The 22622-nt window shown below is 57.0% G+C and overlaps 2 protein-coding genes across 2 annotated transcripts in view; both read right to left on the bottom strand.

The window, feature by feature from the left end:
* Positions 1-287: 287 nt before the first annotated feature.
* Positions 288-2454, bottom strand: LOC132817414 (uncharacterized). The gene is made up of 2 exons (XM_060827850.1): positions 1316-2454; positions 288-1075 (listed from the first exon to the last, which is right to left on the bottom strand). The coding sequence occupies exons 1-2, from the start codon at positions 2017-2019 to the stop codon at positions 691-693; spliced, it is 1089 nt and encodes a 362-aa protein (XP_060683833.1). The 5' UTR covers positions 2020-2454; the 3' UTR covers positions 288-690.
* A 7-nt stretch (positions 2455-2461) lies between these two features.
* Positions 2462-22622, bottom strand: part of LOC132817337 (uncharacterized) — a 39518-nt gene continuing 19357 nt past the window's right edge. The window contains exons 6-14 of the mRNA XM_060827749.1: positions 22375-22483; positions 20405-20603; positions 18728-18805; positions 17241-17349; positions 12474-12621; positions 11430-11508; positions 9750-9983; positions 8911-9142; positions 2462-2596 (exon numbers count right to left, since the gene is read on the bottom strand). Of these exons, the coding sequence (XP_060683732.1) occupies positions 2538-2596; positions 8911-9142; positions 9750-9983; positions 11430-11508; positions 12474-12621; positions 17241-17349; positions 18728-18805; positions 20405-20603; positions 22375-22483 (1247 nt within the window). The 3' untranslated portion in view covers positions 2462-2537. The remainder of the gene's footprint in view (positions 2597-8910; positions 9143-9749; positions 9984-11429; positions 11509-12473; positions 12622-17240; positions 17350-18727; positions 18806-20404; positions 20604-22374; positions 22484-22622) is intronic.

Genomic DNA, 22622 nt, shown 5'->3' with positions numbered 1-22622 from the left:
ATGACGTTGTGAAACTTACCCAATGTGATGACCTTTGACCAGAAGTGGTCTCATCAGGAGAAATTGTAATTTTATTAAAATGCCCAGGAAATCAGTAACAGATCTGAAGAATGTTTGAAAATGAATTTTGAGAACCTGCATCGACTGGAAACAGACAAATTGTATTTTGAGGAATAATAAGCCAGGCCGTGTTCGGGGAGGCCAGGGAACTCTCCGAACGCTGGGGGCTTCATGGTGAAAACGGGAAATGGTTGGAGCATTTTGAAAAAAAAACAGGTTGAAAAATGTTTTCTTTTGCATTTGTTTTATTCACTGACAGGAGGAGGATGTCACTGGATCGGCAACGGTTATTGGCCATCGCAGATTGTTCAGGAAGGAGGGATGTGGCACATACACCGCCTGTAACAGGAGTAAACTGTGACACACACACACTGACTGCCTGTAACAGGAGTAAACTGTGACACACACACACTGACTGCCTGTAACAGGAGTAAACTGTGACACACACATTGACTGCCTGTAACAGGAGTAAACTGTGACACACACACTGACTGACAGCCTGTAACAGGAGTAAACTGTGACACACACACTGCCAGTCTGTAACAGGAGTAAACTGTGACACACACACACTGCCAGTCTGTAACAGGAGTAAACTGTGACACACACACTGACTGACAGCCTGTAACAGGATTAAACTGTGACACACACACACTGACTGACAGCCTGTAACAGGAGTAAACTGTGACACACACACTGACTGACAGCCTGTAACGGGAGTAAACTGTGACACACACACTGACTGACAGCCTGTAACAGGAGTAACCTGTGACACACACACTGACTGACAGCCTGTAACAGGAGTAAACTGTGACACACACACTGACTGACAGCCTGTAACGGGAGTAAACTGTGACACACACACTGACTGACAGCCTGTAACGGGAGTAAACTGTGACACACACACTGACTGACAGCCTGTAACAGGAGTAACCTGTGACACACACACTGACTGACAGCCTGTAACAGGAGTAAACTGTGACACACACACTGACTGACAGCCTGTAACAGGAGTAACCTGTGACACACACACTGACTGACAGCCTGTAACGAGAGTAAACTGTGACACACACACTGCCAGCCTGTAACAGGAGTAACCTGTGGCACACACACTGCCAGTCTGTAACAGGAGTAAACTGTGACACACACACTGACTGACAGCCTGTAACGGGAGTAAACTGTGACACACACACTGACTGACAGCCTGTAACAGGAGTAAACTGTGACACACACACTGCCAGCCTGTAACAGGAGTAACCTGTGGCACACACACTGCCAGTCTGTAACAGGAGTAAACTGTGACACACACACACTGACAGCCTGTAACAGGAGTAAACTGTGACACACACACTGCCAGTCTGTAACAGGAGTAAACTGTGACACACACACACTGCCAGCCTGTAACGGGAGTAAACTGTGACACACACACTGACTGACAGCCTGTAACAGGAGTAAACTGTGACACACACACACTGACTGACTGCCTGTAACAGGAGTAACCTGTGGCACACACACACTGACTGACTGCCTGTAACAGGAGTAACCTGTGGCACACACACTGACTGACAGCCTGTAACAGGAGTAACCTGTGGCACACACACTGCCAGTCTGTAACAGGAGTAAACTGTGACACACACACACTGACAGCCTGTAACAGGAGTAAACTGTGACACACACACTGCCAGTCTGTAACAGGAGTAAACTGTGACACACACACACTGCCAGTCTGTAACAGGAGTAAACTGTGACACACACACACTGACTGCCTGTAACAGGAGTAAACTGTGACACACACACACTGACAGCCTGTAACAGGAGTAAACTGTGACACACACACTGACTGACAGCCTGTAACAGGAGTAAACTGTGACACACACACTGCCAGTCTGTAACAGGAGTAAACTGTGGAACACACACACTGACTGACTGTAACTGGAGTAAACTCCCCAACTTTAACGCCATTGAAATGGTGATTGGATAGACACATGGACAAGAATGGGATAGTCTCGGTTTAATGGACTGCAGATTGGTTCCACAGGTCAGCACCACATGGAGGGCTGAATGGCCTGTACCTGGAATGGTGTAACCACATCGCTGTGGGTCTGGAGTCAGACGGAGGCCTTTTCCTTCTGATGGTTTTTAACGACAATCAATGAGGGTTTCATGGCAATTCACCCCTTCATCCCAGACTTTCTGGGAATTAATCCCACCTTCTGTCAGGGTGGGACTTGAACCTGGGTCCCCAGATTTTCCTGATGAATCTGGTCAGCAATCACACCACCGGGTTATCGCCGGCACGTTGTTCCGAACAGTCACCGTGACTACAACAGGAATGGCTGGGGAAGGAGGCACGGCCCCCTCACTGAGGACTGGCTGTCCCCTCACGTCCCCCCCTCACATTCTCCACCTGGATAGTCCCCCCACCCCACCCCCACCCCCGCGCCAGGCTCTGCTGCTCCCATCCAATCGCGATGTCTCCATCAGTGCCTCATCTGTGATTGGTCAGTGTTTTTCTGGCTGGCCTGCAGTTGGTGTCCTCCTAGAACAGAGAGGGAGTTACATTTTGTGGAGCTAGTCGCCTCCTTTACTCATTAAACTAAACCAACAACCATCAACCAATAGGAAATCTTCAACCAAACACCCTTCTTATTATCCAATCACTGATTAATGTTCACCCGAGTGAGGGCACAGCTCCGTGTGTGGGTTAGTGTGGGTTAGTACACACAGACCAGTCACTAGTATAACCAGGACCCTCACCTTTAACTAACTCACTGGTTGAGTAGATTGGACTGAACTATCACTGTATTCTAACAGACAACCCATTTTCCAATGTATAATCTCAGTTACATCACACTGTAAATGTTTGCTGTAAATTCTGTGTTCCCATCGAGCCCTTCGCTATCACCTGGTGAAGGAGCGTCGCTCCGAAAGCGAGTGTGCTTCCAATTAAACCTGTTGGACTATAACCTGGTGTTGTGTGTGAGTTGTAACTGTGTCCACCCCAGTCCAACACCAGCATCTCCAAATCAGGACAGGTCCTTGTGGTATTTCACACCTTCCATCTTTCTGACTGTGTAACAGCCCCGTTAACGCTGACTCCGTTTGCTGGGTTTGATTCCATCCCTGTTCCTTCCTGCTGTCCAGCACACCTCCATCCCAGTGACACCCCCCTTGTACAGAGTTTCCAAATCCCCACATCCAGCAGGTCCTCTTTATCAGCTCCACATGTTACATCCTCGAAGCCCTTTATTAAAGCTGCCAAACCCCATCATGACTCTCCGAGTCGGAGAGTCACAGGGATACTGACAGTCTCTCCGATCTCTCCCCACAGATGCTGCCAGACCTGCTCAGCTGCTGTTAGCTTCGGGCAGGGCATTCCCTGACCTGGGGGGAACATTGAGACCTCACCGTCCCTCTGCACCAGTCAGTGGGAGGGAACAGGCAACGGCAGGACATGGGGAAGGAGAGAAATGGAGCATTACCCTCATCGCGGGAGGGGCTGGGTACAGGGACAGGGATAGAGTGGGGGCTTTTCCCCAGGGTAGAGGGGTCAGTTACTAGGGGACACAGGTTCAAGGTGTGGGGGGGTGGGGGGGATGTTTAAAAGAGATGTGTGAGGGAGGCGTTTCACACAAAGGGGGGGGGGGGGGGGGGAGAGCCTGGAAGGTGCTGCTAGAGGGAGGTGGGGGGGGTGGAAGCAGATACAACAGCAGCATTCCAGTAACACCTGGACAGATCCGGGAATAGGAAGGGAATAGAGGGATACGGATCCTGTCAGGGAAGACAATTTTAGTGTGTGTCAGCACAGGATCGGAGGGCCGAAGGGCCTGTTCCTGAGATGTAGTGCTCTTTGGTCTTCGGATGTCTTGCTGCAATTGTACAGGCCCATGGTGAGAGCACACGTGGAGTCGGTGTGCGCGGGGTAGTGTGGGGGCGGGGTAGTGTGCGGGCGGGGTAGTGTCTGGGCGGGGTAGTGTGGGGGCAGGGTAGTGTGCGGGCGGGGTAGTGTCTGGGCGGGGTAGTGTGCGGGCGGGGTAGTGTGCGGGCGGGGTAGTGTGGGGGCGGGGTAGTGTGCGGGCGGGGTAGTGTGCGGGCGGGGTAGTGTGCGGGCGGGGTAGTGTGGGGGCGGGGTAGTGTGCGGGCGGGGTAGTGTCTGGGCGGGGTAGTGTGCGGGCGGGGTAGTGTGCGGGCGGGGTAGTGTGCGGGCGGGGTAGTGTGCGGGCGGGGTAGTGTCTGGGCGGGGTAGTGTGCGGGCGGGGTAGTGTGCGGGCGGGGTAGTGTCTGGGCGGGGTAGTGTCTGGGCGGGGTAGTGTGGGGGCGGGGTAGTGTGCGGGCGGGGTAGTGTGCGGGCGGGGTAGTGTGGGGGCGGGGTAGTGTCTGGGCGGGGTAGTGTCTGGGCGGGGTAGTGTGCGGGCGGGGTAGTGTGCGGGCGGGGTAGTGTCTGGGCGGGGCAGTGTCTGGGCGGGGTAGTGTCTGGGCGGGGTAGTGTGCGGGCGGGGTAGTGTGCGGGCGGGGTAGTGTCTGGGCGGGGTAGTGTCTGGGCGGGGTAGTGTGCGGGCGGGGTAGTGTGCGGGCGGGGTAGTGTCTGGGCGGGGTAGTGTCTGGGCGGGGTAGTGTGGGGGCGGGGTAGTGTGCGGGCGGGGTAGTGTGCGGGCGGGGTAGTGTGGGGGCGGGGTAGTGTCTGGGCGGGGTAGTGTCTGGGCGGGGTAGTGTGCGGGCGGGGTAGTGTGCGGGCGGGGTAGTGTCTGGGCGGGGCAGTGTCTGGGCGGGGTAGTGTCTGGGCGGGGTAGTGTGCGGGCGGGGTAGTGTGCGGGCGGGGTAGTGTCTGGGCGGGGTAGTGTCTGGGCGGGGTAGTGTGCGGGCGGGGTAGTGTGCGGGCGGGGTAGTGTGGGGGCGGGGTAGTGTGCGGGCGGGGTAGTGTGCGGGCGGGGTAGTGTCTGGGCGGGGTAGTGTCTGGGCGGGGTAGTGTCTGGGCGGGGTAGTGTGCGGGCGGGGTAGTGTGCGGGCGGGGTAGTGTGGGGGCGTGGTAGTGTGCGGGCAGGATGGCGTGTGCAGGGTGGCGTGTGCAGGGTGGCGTGTGCAGGGTGGCGTGTGCAGGATGGCGTGTGCAGGGTGGCGTGTGCAGGGTGGCGTGTGCAGGGTGGCGAGTGCAGGGTGGGGTGAGCAGGGTGGGGTGAGCAGGGTGGGGTGAGCAGGGTGGCGTGTGCAGGGTGGCGTGTGCAGGGTGGGGTGAGCAGGGTGGCGTGTGCAGGGTGGCGTGTGCAGGGTGGCGTGTGCAGGGTGGCGTGTGCAGGGTGGGGTGAGCAGGGTGGGGTGTGCAGGGTGGCGTGTGCAGGGTGGCGTGTGCAGGGTGGCGTGTGCAGGGTGGGGTGAGCATGGTGGCGTGTGCAGGGTGGCGTGTGCAGGGTGGGGTGTGCAGGGTGGGGTGTGCAGGGTGGCGTGTGCAGGGTGGCGTGTGCAGGGTGGCGTGTGCAGGGTGGCGTGTGCAGGGTGGCGTGAGCAGGGTGGCGTGTGCAGGGTGGCGTGTGCAGGGTGGCGTGTGCAGGGTGGCGTGAGCAGGGTGGCGTGTGCAGGGTGGCGTGTGTAGGAAGGGTGTTCCCTCGGGATGTTTAATGGCCTGGAATTGGTCATTGAGCAATGAGTTGGGAATGATGGTCTTCACCCAGAGATGGGCCCCCCGCGGAGTTCTCTCTCCCCGGAACCTGCTGAGGCTAAAACTTGGGCTCCCACCGCCCCCGCCCGGCTCCCGCCCTCCCCGCCCGGCTCCCGCCGCCCCCGCCCGGCTCCCGCCCTCCCCGCCCGGCTCCCGCCCTCCCCGCCCGGCTCCCGCCGCCCCCGCCCGGCTCCCGCCCTCCCCGCCCGGCTCCCGCCGCCCCCGCCCGGCTCCCGCCCTCCCCGCCCGGCTCCCGCCGCCCCCGCCCGGCTCCCACCCTCCCCGCCCGGCTCCCGCCGCCCCCGACCGGCTCCCACCGCCCCCGACCGGCTCCCACTCTCCCCGCCCGGCTCCCACTCTCCCCGCCCGGCTCCCACCGCCCCCGCCCGGCTCCCACTCTCCCCGACCGGCTCCCACTCTCCCCGCCCGGCTCCCACTCTCCCCGCCCGGCTCCCACCGCCCCCGCCCGGCTCCCACTCTCCCCGACCGGCTCCCACTCTCCCCGCCCGGCTCCCACTCTCCCCGCCCGGCTCCCACCGCCCCCGCCCGGCTCCCACTCTCGCCGCCCGGCTCCCACCGTCCCCAGCCCGGCTCCCACTGGCTGGGGCCCGCACACCAGGCTCGGACTGAGGCAGCGTTGTTCAAACTGCAGCACGGGACACACTGCTGGGAGGGATTATCACTGATACACTTCCACACACACGCACACTCACACACTCGCGCACACACTCCCACCCACACACTGACCACCCCATCCACTGGGACTGACCCTCCGTCCCACCCACACACTGACCACCCCATCCACTGGGACTGACCCTCCGTCCCGCCCACACACTGACCACCCCACCCACTGGGACTGACCCTACGTCCCGCCCACACACTGACCACCCCACCCACTGGGACTGACCCTCCGTCCCGCCCACACACTGACCACCCCACCCACTGGGACTGACCCTCCGTCCCATCCACACACTGACCACTCCACCCACTGGGACTGACCCTCCGTCCCACCCACACACTGACCACCCCACCCACTGGGACTGACCCTCCGTCCCACCCACACACTGACCACCCCACCCACTGGGACTGACCCTCCGTCCCACCCACATACTGACCACCCCACCCACTGGGACTGACCCAACCCGCCCACCTCCTTCCCAGCTTCCCCAATTCTCCTGGAATGTTGGACAGATTCCCGTCTCCATCACCCTGGAATTAGGTTTCTACAATGTGACTGGGACATAAGTCTAACCACGACTGTGACCAGGTAATGAGGTTTTTAAAAATTCCCTACAGTGTGGAAACAGGCCCTTCGGCCCATCCAGTCCACACCGACCCTCCAAACAGTAACCCACCCAGACCCAAACCCCTACATGTACCCCTTACCTAACAATTTAGCATGGCCAATTCACCTGACCCGCACATCTTTGTGACTGTGGGAGGAAACCGGAGCACCCGGAGGAAACCCACGCAGACACGGGGAGAATGTGCAAACTCCACACAGACAGTCGCCTGAGGCGGGAGTTGAACCCGGGTCTCTGGCGCTGTGAGGCAGCAGTGCTACTGTGCCACCGTGCCGCCCTGTTTGACCAGAAATGTGACAGAATCAAACTAGTTTGATCAGCAACTTGACTCAGTAACATTTGCCAGTGGGTAACTAGTTTGACTACAGCCATAGAGTCATAGAGATGTACAGCATGGAAACAGACCCTTCGGCCCGACCCGTCCATGCTGACCAGATATCCCAACCCAATCTAGTCCCACCTGCCAGCACCCGGCCCATATCCCTCCAAACCCTTCCTATTCATATACCCATCCAAATGCCTCTTAAATGTAGCAATTGTACCAGCCTCCACCACATCCTCTGGCAGCTCATTCCATACACGTACCACCCTCTGTGTGAAAAAGTTGCCCCTTAGGTCTCTTTTATATCTTTCCCCTCTCACCCTAAACCTATGCCCTCTAGTTCTGGACTCCCCGACCCTAGGGAAAAGACTTTGTCTATTTATCCTATCCATGCCCCTCATAATTTTGTAAACCTCTATAAGGTCACCCCTCAGCCTCCGACGCTCCAGGGAACAGCCCCAGCCTGTTCGGCCTCTCCCTGTAGCTCAGATCCTCCAACCCTGGCAACATCCTTGTAAATTTTTTCTGAACCCTTTCATGTTTCACAACATCTTTCCGATAGGAAGGAGACCAGAATTGCACACAATATTCCAACAGTGGCCTAACCAATATCCTGTACAGCCACAACATGACCCTCCCAACTCCTGTACTCAATACTCTGACCAAAACACTGTGGGGGTGTGTGAGGGTGTGGGTCTCTATGTGTGTCTGTGGTGTGTGTGTGTGTGTGTGTGTGTGTGTGTGTGTGTGTGTGTGTGTGTGTGTCTGTGTGTGTGTGTCTGTGTGCGGATCTCTGTGTGCGTGGGTCTCTGTGTGTGTCTGTGGGTGTGTGTGTGTCTGTGCGTGTGTGGGTCTGTGTGTGTGTCTGTGCGTGTGGGTGCATGGGTCTGAGTGTGTGGGGTGTGTGTGGGTCTCTGTGCGTGTGTCTGTGTGTTTGTGTGAGTGTGCGTGTGCGTGTGCCTGTGCGTGTGGGTCTGTGTGTGTGTGTGTGTGTGTGTGTGTGGGGGGGGGTCTCTGTGGGTGTGGGTGTGTGGGTCTCTGTGTGTGGGTGCGTGTGTGTCTGTGTGGGTGTTTAGTCTGTGTCTCTATGTGTGTCTATGGGTCTGTGCATGTGTGTGTGGGGGGTGCGTGGGTGTGGGTCTGTGTGAGTGTGGGTGTGTGTGTGGGTCTCTGTGTGTTTGTGTGGGTGTGCGTGTGCGTGCCTATGTGAGTGGGTCTGTGTGTGTGTGTGGGGGTGGGTGTGGGGGTCTGTGTGTGCGCATGTGTGTGTGGGTGTGTGGGACTCTGTGGGCGTGGGTGCGTGGGTCTGTATGTGTGTGTGTGTGGGTCTGTGTCTGTGTGTGTGTGGGTCTCTGTGTGTGGGTCTCTACGTGTGGGTCTGTGGGGGAGGTGTGGGTCTGTGTGTGTGTGTGTGTGTGCGTGTCTGTGTGTGTGCGTGTCTGTGTGTATGTGTGTGTATGCGTGCGTGTGTGTGCGCGTGAGTGTGTGCGTGAGTGTGTGCGCGTGAGTGTGTGCGTGTGTGCGCGTGTGTGTGTGTACGAGTGTGTTGTTGCTGTCAGACTGTGGACACGTACCTGGTGAATTGGAGAAGTGTGCGATAATGTTGGCCACATGTGGCTGGCCCAGGGGACCTCTCCTCCCAGTGTGGGGTGACGGCTGTGCTGGCCGCTGTGGCTGGCCCAGGGGACCTCTCCTCCCAGTGTGGGGTGGTGGCTGTGCTGGCCGCTGTGGCTGGCCCAGGGGACCTCTCCTCCCAGTGTGGGGTGACGGCTGTGCTGGCCGCTGAGGAACAGGCCGGTACATTGGCTGTAACACACATCAGGTTGTGAGGATTACCAGCTGGACAGAGTGGGAGACCGAGTGAGCACAGGCAAAGGGGGAGTAACCTGTCACCAAACACTCCACACTGAAACCATGAGCTGCTGTCTGAACAGCAGTTCCTGGAAACAACAGAGTGACTCAGGGCAAGGTTTGCGGAGTTAAAATCAGACAGGAGGGGTGTCCCAAACGCTGACAGGTAGATATCTCCGAATCCCAGAGGTGAGCTGACAAGGACAGCCCTTCATCAAGGGGGTTGTCAATGCTGGACACCCGCAAAGCCAACTCGATTCTCTCTGATCACAAACAATCAGAGCCTGGCCATGAATGTTTCTTGCCACTTGTCGGCCCAGGCCTGGGTATTGTCCAGACCTTGCTGTATTTCAGCACGGCCCTGCTGCAGTCCCTGAGGAGGTGTGAATGGTGCTGAACCCCGGACAATCATTGACAAACTGCCCAACGCCTGACCGTTACGGTAGAGGGAAGGTGAGGCTTAGTGACATGATCACTCAATTAGTTATTACTCCAAGTGCCGGGGAATGCTGTGGGGAAGGGAATGACCTCTCAGGCCGTGTCAGAGTGTGTAACACCTTACCTGGGAAGCCTGTTTCTGTGAGAGGGAAGGTGGAGGGGGTTTCCTTGGAGGTTCCCTCTTCCCTGGCTGACCTTTCCGATGGTTGGGAAGCTGGAACGTTGTACCTGAGGGAGCGGGCGGTCGCTGGGGCCTTTCCTGGTTCCTGAGCCTGGAATCTAGAGGCCTTGCCTTGGGAGATTTGTGGACCATGTGCCCAGGCCTTGAGGGCTGAGATGGGAACTGAGCTTGATCCAGCTGTTGGGAGGGTAATACACATTACACACCACTCAGTCTCTGAGAGATAACAGCAGCACACACAGGGCTGAATGGCCACAAGCTTCCCCAGCTCCTGCTATAACTCCAACATCATTTCAACAACAACTACCACAAAACTACACAGGAATCAGAAACAAAACTGGAGAATCTCAGCAGGTCTGGCAGCATCAGAGAAACCAGAGTTAACAAGGCACCCTTCCTCAGAACAGGGGTGGGCTAGTCTCTATCAGCCCGGTGTCTCTCCCTCTCCCCACTGACACTGCCAGACCCACCGTGTTCATTCATTTCAACACAGACCTGGTAGGTACCGCAAGGAGAGCAGGGTCAAAGGGCATAGGGTCACAGGGGAATGGGCTCGCATGGTCACAGGGAAAAAGGGTCACAGGGTGTGGGGTCACAGGGAAATAGGGGTCAGAGGGAAGTGGGGGCCACAGAGAAGTGGGGTCACAGGGAAATTGGGGTCGCAGGGATGTTGGGGTCACAGGGATGTTGGGGGTCACAGGGAAGTGGGGGTCAGAGGAGAATGGGGGTCAGAAGAAAGTGGGGTCACAGGGGAATGGGGGCCAGAGGGAATTGGGAGTCACGGAGGAATGGGGGTCATAAGGAAGTGGGGGTCAGAGGGAATTGGGGGGTCACAGAGGAATGGGGTCACAGGGAAATGGGGGTCACGGAAATGGGAGTCACAGGGAATTGGGGGTCACAGGGGAGTTGGGGGTCACAGGGGAGTGGGGGTCACAGGGAATTGGGGGTCACAGGGGAGTTGAGGGTCACAGGGGAGTGAGGGTCACAGGGGAGTTGGGGGTCACAGGGGAGTTGGGGGTCACAGGGGAGTTGGGGGTCAGAGGGGAGTTGGGGGCGTCAGGGAGCAGGACATTCCCATCTATTACCTGCGAACATTCACTTTCCTTATCCAAGTCAGGAATATATCCGGTAAATAATTGTGGGCCCAGCGCTAATCCCGGTGGGATAAGGGGAATCTCCTTGACCTATGACCTATGACATCATGTCGGGTGTACTCCCCACTTGGTCCTTGTCACTAACTCTCACACACTGCACCTTACAGGTTATCACCTGGTTTCCCTCCCACTCAGTCACTTCCCAGGAATGGTCAAACTCTGGGTCACCTGTCCCACATTCTCTGAATCCTTCACCAGCCCTCTCTCATCCCCCACTACTGGTCCTTTATCTCACCTTTATTCTCATTCTGTCTCTGTCTGTCTCTCTCTCCCTCCACACATCTTTTCCCTTTGCTCATTCCCTCAGTCTTTGACCTCCCTTTCTTGAGGCTGTGGGTGCTCTCCTGTTCTCAGTTCTGTCTCTGATGGTTTCATTTCCTGTTTTCTCCATCTTCAGGGCCTATTCTGCAGCTCTCCTGCACTCTCTAGCTCCTCCAGTGTAAGTCTGACCCATTGTGGTGTGTCTCACCTCCATGGGGGAGAGATTGAGGAGAATCCTCAAGCACATGCTGGGCTGTGAGCTGTCCTCATCTCGCCTCGAGACGGGTCTGGAAGGAAAAAAGCCGCATGTCACAATCCATTGATAACATTTCAGCCACCATCCCACTGACACAGCCCCTGAAACGACTGAACACTCACACTCAGAGTGGGACAGGACACACCAAGATACGGATGTGTGACTGTGCAATGGCAGGGGAAATGAATACTGTAAATGCCTGTAGCTTTGGAAGGTACTGCCTGAGGATCTCTGGTGAATTTCGGCAGTGGATTTTGTAGCTAGTACACACTGCTGCGACTGAGCGTCGGTGATGGAGGGAGGGGATGTTTGTGGAGGGTATACCAATCAAGCATGGGCTGCTTTCTCCTGGGTGGTGTTAAGCTTTTTGAGTGTTGTTGGAGCTGCTCCCATCCAGGGGCAAGTGGGGAGTATTCCCTCACCTTCCTGCCTTGGGATTCAGGACTTGAGTTACTCACAGCAGTATTCCGAGCTTCTTCGGGACAGCAGGAAGGAAAATGGAGTTTGGATCAGTGGCTCCCCACCCCCACCCTCCTCTAGCTTCTCTCTCCACCCTTCAGGCTCACTGCCTTTATTCCTGATGAAGGGCTTTTGCCTGAGACATCGATTTCCCTGCTCCTCGGATGCTGCCTGAACTGCTGTGCTCTTCCAGCACCACAGATCCCGAATCTGGTTTCCAGCATCTGCAGGCAGTGTTTTTAGCTGGGGAAGTGGAGTTGACACTGAGCTGAGATCAGCTATGATTGGATTAAATGGTGGAGTAGGTTTGATGGGCTGAATGGTCTCCCTACTGTTCCAGGTTCTCATGATCTTAAATGGCCTGGCAACAGACAGTGTCTGGGGAGAGGTCTGGCCGCCAACAGATTGCTGATTGGTTCCTGGGTGACCATGTGGGGTGAGATGGAGAGTGATCACTGAGAGCCAGTGGGACACAGAGTGATCCAGTATGACCCAATGTGAGGCTGTATGAGCCGGAGGAGTGAGCCAGCTGATTACCTGTGTGCCTGGGCTGGTGGTCTGTAACACTCCTGCCATTGAGTGTGGATAACAGCTCGATGCCGATAACAGCAGAACACAGACAGCATGGTCCCTGGGATCACCAACAAGAAGATCAATAACAGCCCAATCAGCAGAGGCTTCTGGTCTGTGGGGACAACAACAAGATGGCAACAAATTCGACCGAGTATTCCTCATCCCCACCTTCCTCAACACCCCAGTCACCCAGACACCTATCCCACATGGGACCAGGCTGGCTGCAGGAATAAATACTCAACTGCATAGCCCTGTCAACAAAAATGTAGGGTCCTGATACTCCGAACATGTGACCGGATTCATCCCACACCAAACATGTCAGGATCAAGTGGGAAATCCAGGATCAAAGCAAATTGGGATTAGTAAGAAACAGGAATACAGCAGACCATTCTTAGAATCCCGACAGTGTGGAAAAAGACCATTCAGCCCATCACGTCCATAACAACCATCAGAGACCATCACTACCAGACCCACTTCCCTATCTTATCCCTGTAACCCTGCATTTCCCATGGCCAACCAACTCTAACCTACACACCCCTGGGCACGATGGGACATTTTCCCATGGCCAACCCACCCTAACTAGCACTTCCCTGGACCCTATGAGACAATTTCCCATGGAATATCCACCCTAACCTGCACATCCCTGGACACTACGGGACAATTTCCCATGGCCAACCCCCCCCTAACCTGCACATCCCTGGACACTATGGGACAATTTCCCATGAGCAATCCACCCTAACCTGCACATCCCTGGACACTATGGGACAATTTCCCATGGCCAATCCACCCTAACCTGTACATCTCTGGACACTATGGGACAATTTCCCATAGCCAACCCACCCTAACCTACACATTTGGGCGGCACGGTGGCACAGTGGTTAGCACTGCTGCCTCACAGCGCCTGTAGACCCGGGTTCAATTCCCGACTCAGGTGACTGACTGTGTGGAGTTTGCACGTTCTCCCCGTGTCTGCGTGGGTTTCCTCTGGGTGCTCCGGTTTCCTCCCACAGTCCAAAGATGTGCGGGTCAGGTGAATTGGCCATGCTAAATTGCCCGTAGTGTTAGGTAAGGGGTAAATGTAGGGGTATGGGTGGGTTGCGCTTCGGCGGGTCGGTGTGGACTTGTTGGGCCGAAGGGCCTGTTTCCACACTGTAAGTCTAATCTAATCTATCCATGGACACTATGAGACAATTTCCCATGGCCAATCCACCCTAACCTGCACATCCCTGGGCACTATGGGACAATTTCCTATGGCCAATCCACCCTAACCTGCACATCCCTGGACACTATGGGACAATTTCCCATGGCCAACCCACCCTAACCTGCAAATCCCTAGACACTATGGGACAATTTCCCATGACCAATCCAGTCTAATCTGCACATCCCTGGACACAATAGGAGAATTTCCCATGGCCAATCCACCCTAACTAGCACTTCCCTGGACACTATGGAACATTTTCCCGTTGTCAATCCACTCTAACCTACACATCCCTGGACAGTATTGGACAATTTCCCATGGTCAATCCCCCCTAACATGTACATCCCTGGACACTATGAGACAATTTCCCATGACCAATCCACCCTAACCTGCACATCCCTGAACACCATTGTAAAATTTCCCATGGCCAATCCACCCTAACCTGCACATCCCTGGACACTATGGGACAATTTCCCATGGCCAACCCACCCTAACCTGCACATCCCTGGGCACTCTGGGACAATTTCCCATGGCCAATCCACTCTAACCTGCACATCCTTAGACAATATGGGACAATTTCCCACGGCCAATGAACCTTAACCTGCACATCCCTGGGCACTATGGGACAATTTCCCACGGCCAATGAACCTTAACCTGCACATCCCTGGGCACTATGGGACAATTTCCCATGGCCAATCCACCCTAACCTGCACATCCCTGGGCACTATGGGACAATTTCCCACGGCCAATGAACCTTAACCTGCACATCCCTGGGCACTATGGGACAATTTCCCATGGTCAATCCACCCTAAGCTGCACATCCCTGGGCACGATCGGACAATTTCCCATGGCCAATCAACCCTGACCTACACATTCCTGGACATTATGGGACAATTTCCCATGGCCAATCCAACCTAACCAGCACATCGCTGGGCACTCTGGGACAATTTCCCATGGCCAATCCACCCTAACCTGCACATCCCTGGGCACTCTGGGACAATTTCCCACGGCCAATCCACCCTAACCTGCACATCCCTGGGCACTATGGGACAATTTCCCATGGCCAATCCACCCTAACCTGCACATCCCTGGACACTATGGGACAATTTCCCATGGCCAACCCACCCTAACCTGCACATCCCTGGACACTATGGGACAATTTCCCACGGCTAATCCACCCTAACCTGCACATCCCTGGGCACTATGGGACAATTTCCCATGGCCAATCCACCCTAACCTGTACATCCCTGGACACTATGGGACAATTTCCCATGGCCAGTCCACCCTAACCTGTACATTCCTGGGCACTATGGGACAATTTCCCATGACCAATCCAGTCTAATCTGCACATCCCTGGACACAATAGGAGAATTTCCCCTGGCCAATCCACCCTAACTAGCACTTCCTTGGACACTATGGAACATTTTCCCGTTGTCAATCCACTCTAACCTACACATCCCTGGACACTATGGGACAATTTCCCAGGGCCAATCCCCCCTAACATGTACATCCCTGGCACAATGGGACAATTTCCCATGGCCAATCCACCCTAACCTGCACATCCCTGGACAGTATGGGACAATTTCCCATGACCAATCCACTCTAACCTACACATCCCTGGCACTATGGGACAATTTCCCACGGCCAATCCACCCTAACCTACATATCCCTGGACATTATGGGACAATTTCCCATGGCCAATCCAACCTAACCAGCACATCGCTGGGCACTCTGGGACAATTTCCCACGGCCAATCCACCCTAACCTGCACATCCCTGGGCACTATGGGACAATTTCCCATGGCCAACCCACCCTAACCTGCACATCTCTGGGCACTATGCGCGGCTAGGTGGCACAGTGTTTAGCACTGCTGCCTCACAGCCCCTGCGATTCGGGGTCAATTCCCGCCTCAGGCGACTGACTGTGTGGAGTTTGCACGTTCTGCCCGTGTCTGCGTGGGTTTCCTCCGGGTGCTCCGGTTTCTTCCCACAGTCCAAAGATGTGCAGGTCAGGTGAATTGGCCATGCTAAATTGCCCGTAGTGTTAGGTAAGGCATAAATGTAGGGGTATGGGTGGGTTGCGCTTCAGCGAGTCAGTGTGGACTTGTTGGGCCGAAGGGCCTGTTTCCACACTAAGTAATCTGATCTAACCTGCACATCCCTGGGCACTATGGGACAATTTCCCACGGCCAGTCCACCCTAACCTGCACATCCCTGAGCATTATGGGACAATTTCCCATGGCCAATCCACGCTAACCTACACATCCCTGGGCATTATGGGACAATTTCCCACGGCCAGTCCACCCTAACCTGCACATCCCTGAGCATTATGGGACAATTTCCCATGGCCAATCCACCCTAACCTGCACATCCCTGGGCACTATGGGACAATTTCCCATGGCCAATCCACCCTAACCTGCACATCCCTGGGCATTATGGTACAATTTCCCACGGCCAGTCCACCCTCACCTGCACATCCCTGGGCACTATGGGACAATTCCCCATGGCCAATCCACCCTAACCTGCACATCCCTGGGCACAATGGGACAATTTCCCATGGCCAACCCACCTTAACCTGCACATCCCTGGGCACAATGGGACAATTTCCCATGGCCAACCCACCCTAACCTATACATCCCTGGGCACTATGGGACAATTTCCCATGGTCAATCCACCCTAACCTGCACATCCCTGGGCACTATGGGACAATTTCCCATGGCCAATCCCACCCTAACCTGTACATCCCTGGGCACTATGGGACAATTTCCCATGGCCAATCCCACCCTAACCTGTACATCCCTGGACACTATCGGACAATTTCCCATGGCCAATCCCACCCTAACCTGTACATCCCTGGGCACTATGGGACAATTTCCCATGGTCAATCCACCCTAACCTGCACATCCCTGGGCACTATGGGACAATTTCCCATGGCCAATCCCACCCTAACCTGGACATCCCTGGGCACTATGGGACAATTTCCCATGGCCAATCCCACCCTAACCTGTACATCCCTGGACACTATCGGACAATTTCCCATGGCCAATCCCACCCTAACCTGTACATCCCTGGGCACTATGGGACAATTTCCCATGGCCAATCCACCCTAACCAGCACATCCCTGGACAGTATGGGACAATTTCCCACGGCCAATCCATGGGGTGATGGGGAAATGGGAAGGGGGGGGGGGGGGGGGGGAGGGCTGATGGTGAGATGTGGTGATGGGGGGAATGGGGAGATTGGGGGAGATAGGGGAAAGGGAAGATGGGGGGAAATGGAGGGATGGGGGTGATGGGGGAGATGGGGGATGAGGGGTTGGGAGTGATGGGGGAGATGGGGGTGATGGGGGTGATGGGGGAGATGGGGGGGATGGGGGGATGGGGGGATGGGGGAGATCGGGGTGATGGGGGAGATGGGGGAGATGGGGGAGATGGGGAGATGGGGGATGAGGGGATGGGGAGATTGGGGGGGATGGGGGCGATGGGGATGTCTGGGGTGGCGGTCCCTGTGCTGAGGGTGTGGAAGATGACTCACCGTCGGGGAGGATGGGTCCACTGTCGATGCTGCCCCCGAGTCCTCCTCGCTCACAGAACGGGGGCGCCCAGTGAGGATCACAGTGACAGTTCCTGTTACTGTTACACACCTGAGGGGTTACACACACACAGCAGTGAGGGGGTGGGGTGGCTGCGGCAGGAACTGTAAACCCCAAAACCCCAAACCCCAAAACAACAAAACCCAACACCCAACCCCCAAACCACAGAACCCTGAGTGTGGTCAGGGCGGTGTTGTGAGTGTAAGCAGTGTGGTGGTGGTGAGTGTGAGCAGTGTGGTGGTGTGAGTGTGGTCAGGGCGGTGGTATGAGTGTGAGCAGCGCGGGGTTGTGAGTGTGATCGGGGTTGTTGTGAGTGTGAGCCGTGTGCTGGTGTGAGTGTGGTCAGGGCAGTGGTGTGAGTGTGAGCAGCACAGTATTGTGAGCGTGATCAGGGCTGTGTTGTGAGTGTGGTCAGGGCGGTGGTGTGAGTGTGGTCAGGGCGGTGGTGTGAGTGTGATCAGGGCGGTGTGAGTGTGATCAGGGTGGAGTGAGTGTGACCAGGGCGGTGTTGTGAGTGTGATCAGGGCGGTGAGAGTGTGATCAGGGCGGTGTTGTGAGTGTGATCAGGGCAGTGGTGTGAGTGTGATCAGGGCAGTGGTGTGAGTGTGATCAGGGCGGTGGTGAGAGTGTGATCAGGGCAGTGGTGTGAGTGTGAGCAGTGTGCTGGTGTGAGTGTGATCAGGGCGGTGGTGTGAGTGTGAGCAGTGTGCTGGTGTGAGTGTGAGCAGGGCGGTGGTGAGAGTGTGATCAGGGCAGTGGTGTGAGTGTGATCAGGGCGGTGGTGTGAGTGTGAGTAGCGTGGTGGTGTGAGTGTGAGCAGTGTGCTGGTGTGAGTGTGATCAGGGCAGTGGTGTGAGTGTGATCAGGGCGGTGTTGTGAGTGTGATCAGGGCGGTGGTGTGAGTGTGAGTAGCGCGGTGGTGTGAGTGTGAGCAGTGAGCTGGTGTGAGTGTGATCAGGGCAGTGGTGTGAGTGTGAGTAGCGTGGTGGTGTGAGTGTGAGCAGTGTGGTGGTGTGTGTGTGATCAGGGCAGTGTTGTGAGTGTGATCAGCACGGTGGTGTGAGTGTGAGTGTGATCAGGGCAGTGGTGTGAGTGTGAGCAGGTCGGTGTGAGTGTGGTCGGGGCAGTGGTGTGAGTGTGAGCAGGGCAGTGGTGTGAGTGTGAGCAGGGCAGTGTGAGTGTGAGCAGTGTGGTGGTGTGAGTGTGAGCAGGGTGGTGTGAGTGTGAGCAGGGCAGTGGTGTGAGTGTGAGCAGGTCGGTGTGAGTGTGGTCGGGGCAGTGGTGTGAGTGTGAGCAGGGCAGTGGTGTGAGTGTGAGCAGGGCAGTGTGATTGTGAGCAGTGTGGTGGTGTGAGTGTGAGCAGGGTGGTGTGAGTGTGAGCAGGGCGGTGGTGTGTGAGTGTGAGTGTGTACAGATGTAGCCTCCTTACCCCGTGGCCGTGACACTTTCCGGAACATTCTCTCAGACCCAGGAGCGAGATGTTCTGGCACCTTCGATCCAGACACACCTGGGACCAGAGAGGGGGGGGGGGGGGAACAGAGAGGGGGGGGGACAGAGAGAGAGGGGGGACAGAGAGAGGGGGGATAGAGGGGGGGGGGACGGGGGGGGACAGAGAGAGAGAGAGAGAGGGGGTGGGACAGAGAGAGGGGGGGACAGAGAGAGGGGGGATGGGGGGGGGGACGGGGGGGGACAGAGAGAGAGAGGGGACAGAGGGGGGGGGGACGGGGGGGGACAGAGAGAGAGGGGGGGACAGAGAGAGAGAGGGGGGGACAGAGAGAGAGAGAGAGGGGGGACAGAGAGAGAGAGAGAGGGGGTGGGACAGAGAGAGAGGGGGGGGACAGAGAGAGAGAGAGAGGGGGGACAGAGAGAGAGAGAGAGGGGGTGGGACAGAGAGAGAGGGGGGACAGAGAGAGGGGGGACAGAGAGAGAGAGAGAGAGAGAGGGGGGACAGAGAAAGAGAGAGGGGGGGGAACAGAGAGAGAGAGAGAGGGGGGAACAGAGAGAGAGAGGGGGGGAACAGAGAGGGGGGGAACAGAGAGAGAGGAGGGACAGAGAGAGAGAGGGGGGGATAGAGAGAGAGAGGGGGGGACAGAGAGAGAGAGAGGGGGGGACAGAGAGAGGGGGGGGACAGAGGGGGGGGGGACAGAGAGAGAGAGGGGGGGTGGACAGAGAGAGAGAGAGGGGGGGACAAGAGAGAGAGAGAGACAGCGGGAGGGACAGTGAGAGAGAGAGAGAGAGACGGAGGGACAGAGAGAGAGAGAGAGAGAGAGAGAGGGAGGGACAGAGAGAGAGAGGGGGTGACAGAGAGAGAGAAAGAAGGGGGACAGAGAGAGAGAGAGAGAGGGGAGACGGGGGGGGGGACAGAGAGAGAGGGGGGGTGACAGAGAGAGGCGGGGCAGAGAGAGGGGGGGGACAGAGAGAGAGGGGGGGGGGGACAGAGAGGAGGGCAGAGAGAGAGAGAGAGAGAGAGGAAATGGGGTTACCTCACACTCAATGTACACCCCCCCTGGGGTTTATAAACGGGGTGTATACCCCATTATTTCCCTCCTTCCCTCTCCTTCCTGGGGTATACCGTTGCCATGCTGTGCCCCCCTGAGCCAGCACATCCCCCCTCCCCTCCCCCCCCCCCCCCAGCTGCGTGACCTGTGTCCACCATATCGCCCCCCCTCCCCTCCCCCTCCCACCCCAGCTGCGGTGTCCTGTGTCCACCATATCGCCCCCCCCCCTCCCCTGCCCCCCCCAGCTGCGGTGTCCTGTGTCCACCATATCGCCCCCCCCCCCCCCCCCCCCCCCCCCCAGCTGCGGTGTCCTGTGTCCACCATATCGCCACCCCTTCCCCTCCCCCCCCCCAGCTGCGGTGTCCTGTGTCCACCATATCGCACCCCCCTCCCCTCCCCCTCCCCCCCCCAGCTGCGGTGTCCTGTGTCCACCATATCGCCCCCCCCCTCCCCCCACAGCTGCTGTGTCCTGTGTCCAGCACATCGCCCCCCCCCCCCCCCCCCACCCACAGCTGCTGTGTCCAGCACATCGCCCCCCACTCCCCCCCCTCCCCCCCCCCCCCCCCAGCTGCGGTGTCCTGTGCCCGGGTGCCCCCCACATGCCTTACCTTGCCATCTCCACACTTGGTGCCCGTGTTGACCAGGCCTGGGTCAGGGAGGTCCTCGTGTTCACTCGAGTGCAGGTACGTCCCCCGACATTGGATATCCCTGCCATCCCGCCTCACCGTGGTGTCGATGGACACGGTGTTCCACTCCCTGGGGTTTACCGCTGCACTCTGACACTGAATCTTCCCACACATCACATCGCTGCCAAGAAACCATCACAGCACTTACACCCAGAGCACTGACCGACTCAGGGCCTCGTTACCAAACCTCTACATCACACACTGAGGGAGCAGGGGCACTGCAGGAGGACCTGGATAGGCAAGGACAGGCCCCCAGCCCTCCCGCTGTGACCTCCCCACCATCACTGCCCTGCTCTGACCATCTACCTCTCACTGAGAAAGGCAAGTGTCCCATACTCCTTCGGAATGACCCGATGAACCCTGTCCTGCCACCTTCAGGGATCTGTGCTCAATCTCCCCATGGTCCCTCTGCTCTCTGAGCTTCCTGGTCTCCTCCCATTCATTGATGACTCCCTGGTCTTGTTCCTTCACCTCACAGTTATCAGGATTAAATCCCATCTGCCATTGGTCTGTCCATCTGACCAATCATCTGACACCTTCCTCCTCCCTGTCAACCTCCCGACCTCTGTAACCCCCACCCAGAACATGACCTCTCAGCTCCCCCTTCCCATTCTCATCCCCATTGTTAATGAATATTCCCAACGAGAAGGGGCCCCGCACTGATCCCTGTGGGACACCAACCCACACCGAGCACCGGTCTCTCACACACACAGCTTCCTGCCATCACACTCTGCCCCCTCTCACTAAAACCAGTTTGGATCCATCTGACCAAGTCCCATGGATCCCGTGAACTTTGACCTTCTTTACCAGTTTCCCGAATGGCACTTTGTCTAAGGCCTTGGTAAAACCCAGAGAAACCACATCAACGGCACTACCTTCATCTATAACCCGGCACCTCCTCGGAAAGGTCCAGCAGGTCTGATAGACAGGAACTCCTCCTGACCATCCCTGGTCAGATATTGTCTCTCCAAATGGAGATGACCTCTCTCCCTCACTATTTTCTCCAATCGGTTCCCTATCCCTGATGGGAGACTCCCTGGTTGGTTGCTCCTGGTCTATCTTTCCCACAATGGAGCCATGTTGGTTATTCTCCAGTCCTCGGGCACCTCCCTGCGGCCAGAGATGGGATAAACACCTGGGTCAGGGCTCCGGTCATTCCCCCCCTCACCTCCCACTGCAGCCTGGGATACAACGCAGACAGACCTGGGGGTTTGTCCTGTTTTCAATCCAACAAACCCTTCACTCCCTCCTCCCTCCCTCTGTCAATCTGCTCAAGAACGTTACCGTCCATCTGCCTGGACCTGCTCCCTCCTCCTCCTGAGTAAAGGCAGAAGGGAAATAATTAGGAATCATTCCCCACGGACAGATCTCCCCTCGGTCCCTGGGGGAACGGACCCTGCTCTATTTAATGAAGGGATAAATGGTTCCCAAGGGAAGGTGTTCCCTGGGGTTGGGGCTCTCTCTCTCTCTCCCCTCCAGTGGGGGCTGGTTCCAGTGGGGGGGGAGGGGGAGGGGTGTTCACTGGCGCTGACGGATGGAGCCTGCAGACTGTGAAGGGGCCTGGTGGGGGAGACACTGAGACTGTTTCCCTGGGTCCACAGCCCCCCCACCCCCTCCCCCCAGAGTCAGGGGAGATGCCCGGCTGTTTCTGACTGGGATCAGGAGAGGTCCCCCTTCCCCCAGAGAGCATGAATCTCCTCTGACCCAGGGGACTGTGGCTCCCCATCATGGAATCTTGGGGGATCGAGGGATGGAGGGATCAGGCAGGAAAGTAGACGTGATCTTATTGATGAGGGGCTGGGATACTCTGTAGGGGCCAAGTGGCCCCCTGCAGCCACTATGGGTCCCAGCAGGAGACACTGCAGCAGCGGTCAGCAATTTCACACACTCACCTCTTCGAGCACTTCACAAAGTCTCCACTCGGATCCTTCCCACAATTTCCATAAATGTTCCCGGCTCCATTCACATCCTCAAAACAAACAGCTGGGGCAGTCCGGGCACCTAGAGGGGGCAAAATCACAGGGGGGGTAAAATCACAGAGGGGGTAAAATCACAGAGGGGGGGCAAAATCACAGAGGGGGCAAAATCACAGAGAGGGGGCAAAATCACGGGGGGGCAAAATCACAGAGAGGGGGGCAAA

The sequence above is a fragment of the Hemiscyllium ocellatum genome, chromosome 1 (genome assembly GCF_020745735.1).
Source record: "Hemiscyllium ocellatum isolate sHemOce1 chromosome 1, sHemOce1.pat.X.cur, whole genome shotgun sequence".
NCBI lineage: Eukaryota > Metazoa > Chordata > Chondrichthyes > Orectolobiformes > Hemiscylliidae > Hemiscyllium > Hemiscyllium ocellatum.
The sequence above is the reverse complement of the archived record's forward strand: the minus strand, read 5'-3'. Positions and strand labels throughout refer to the sequence as shown.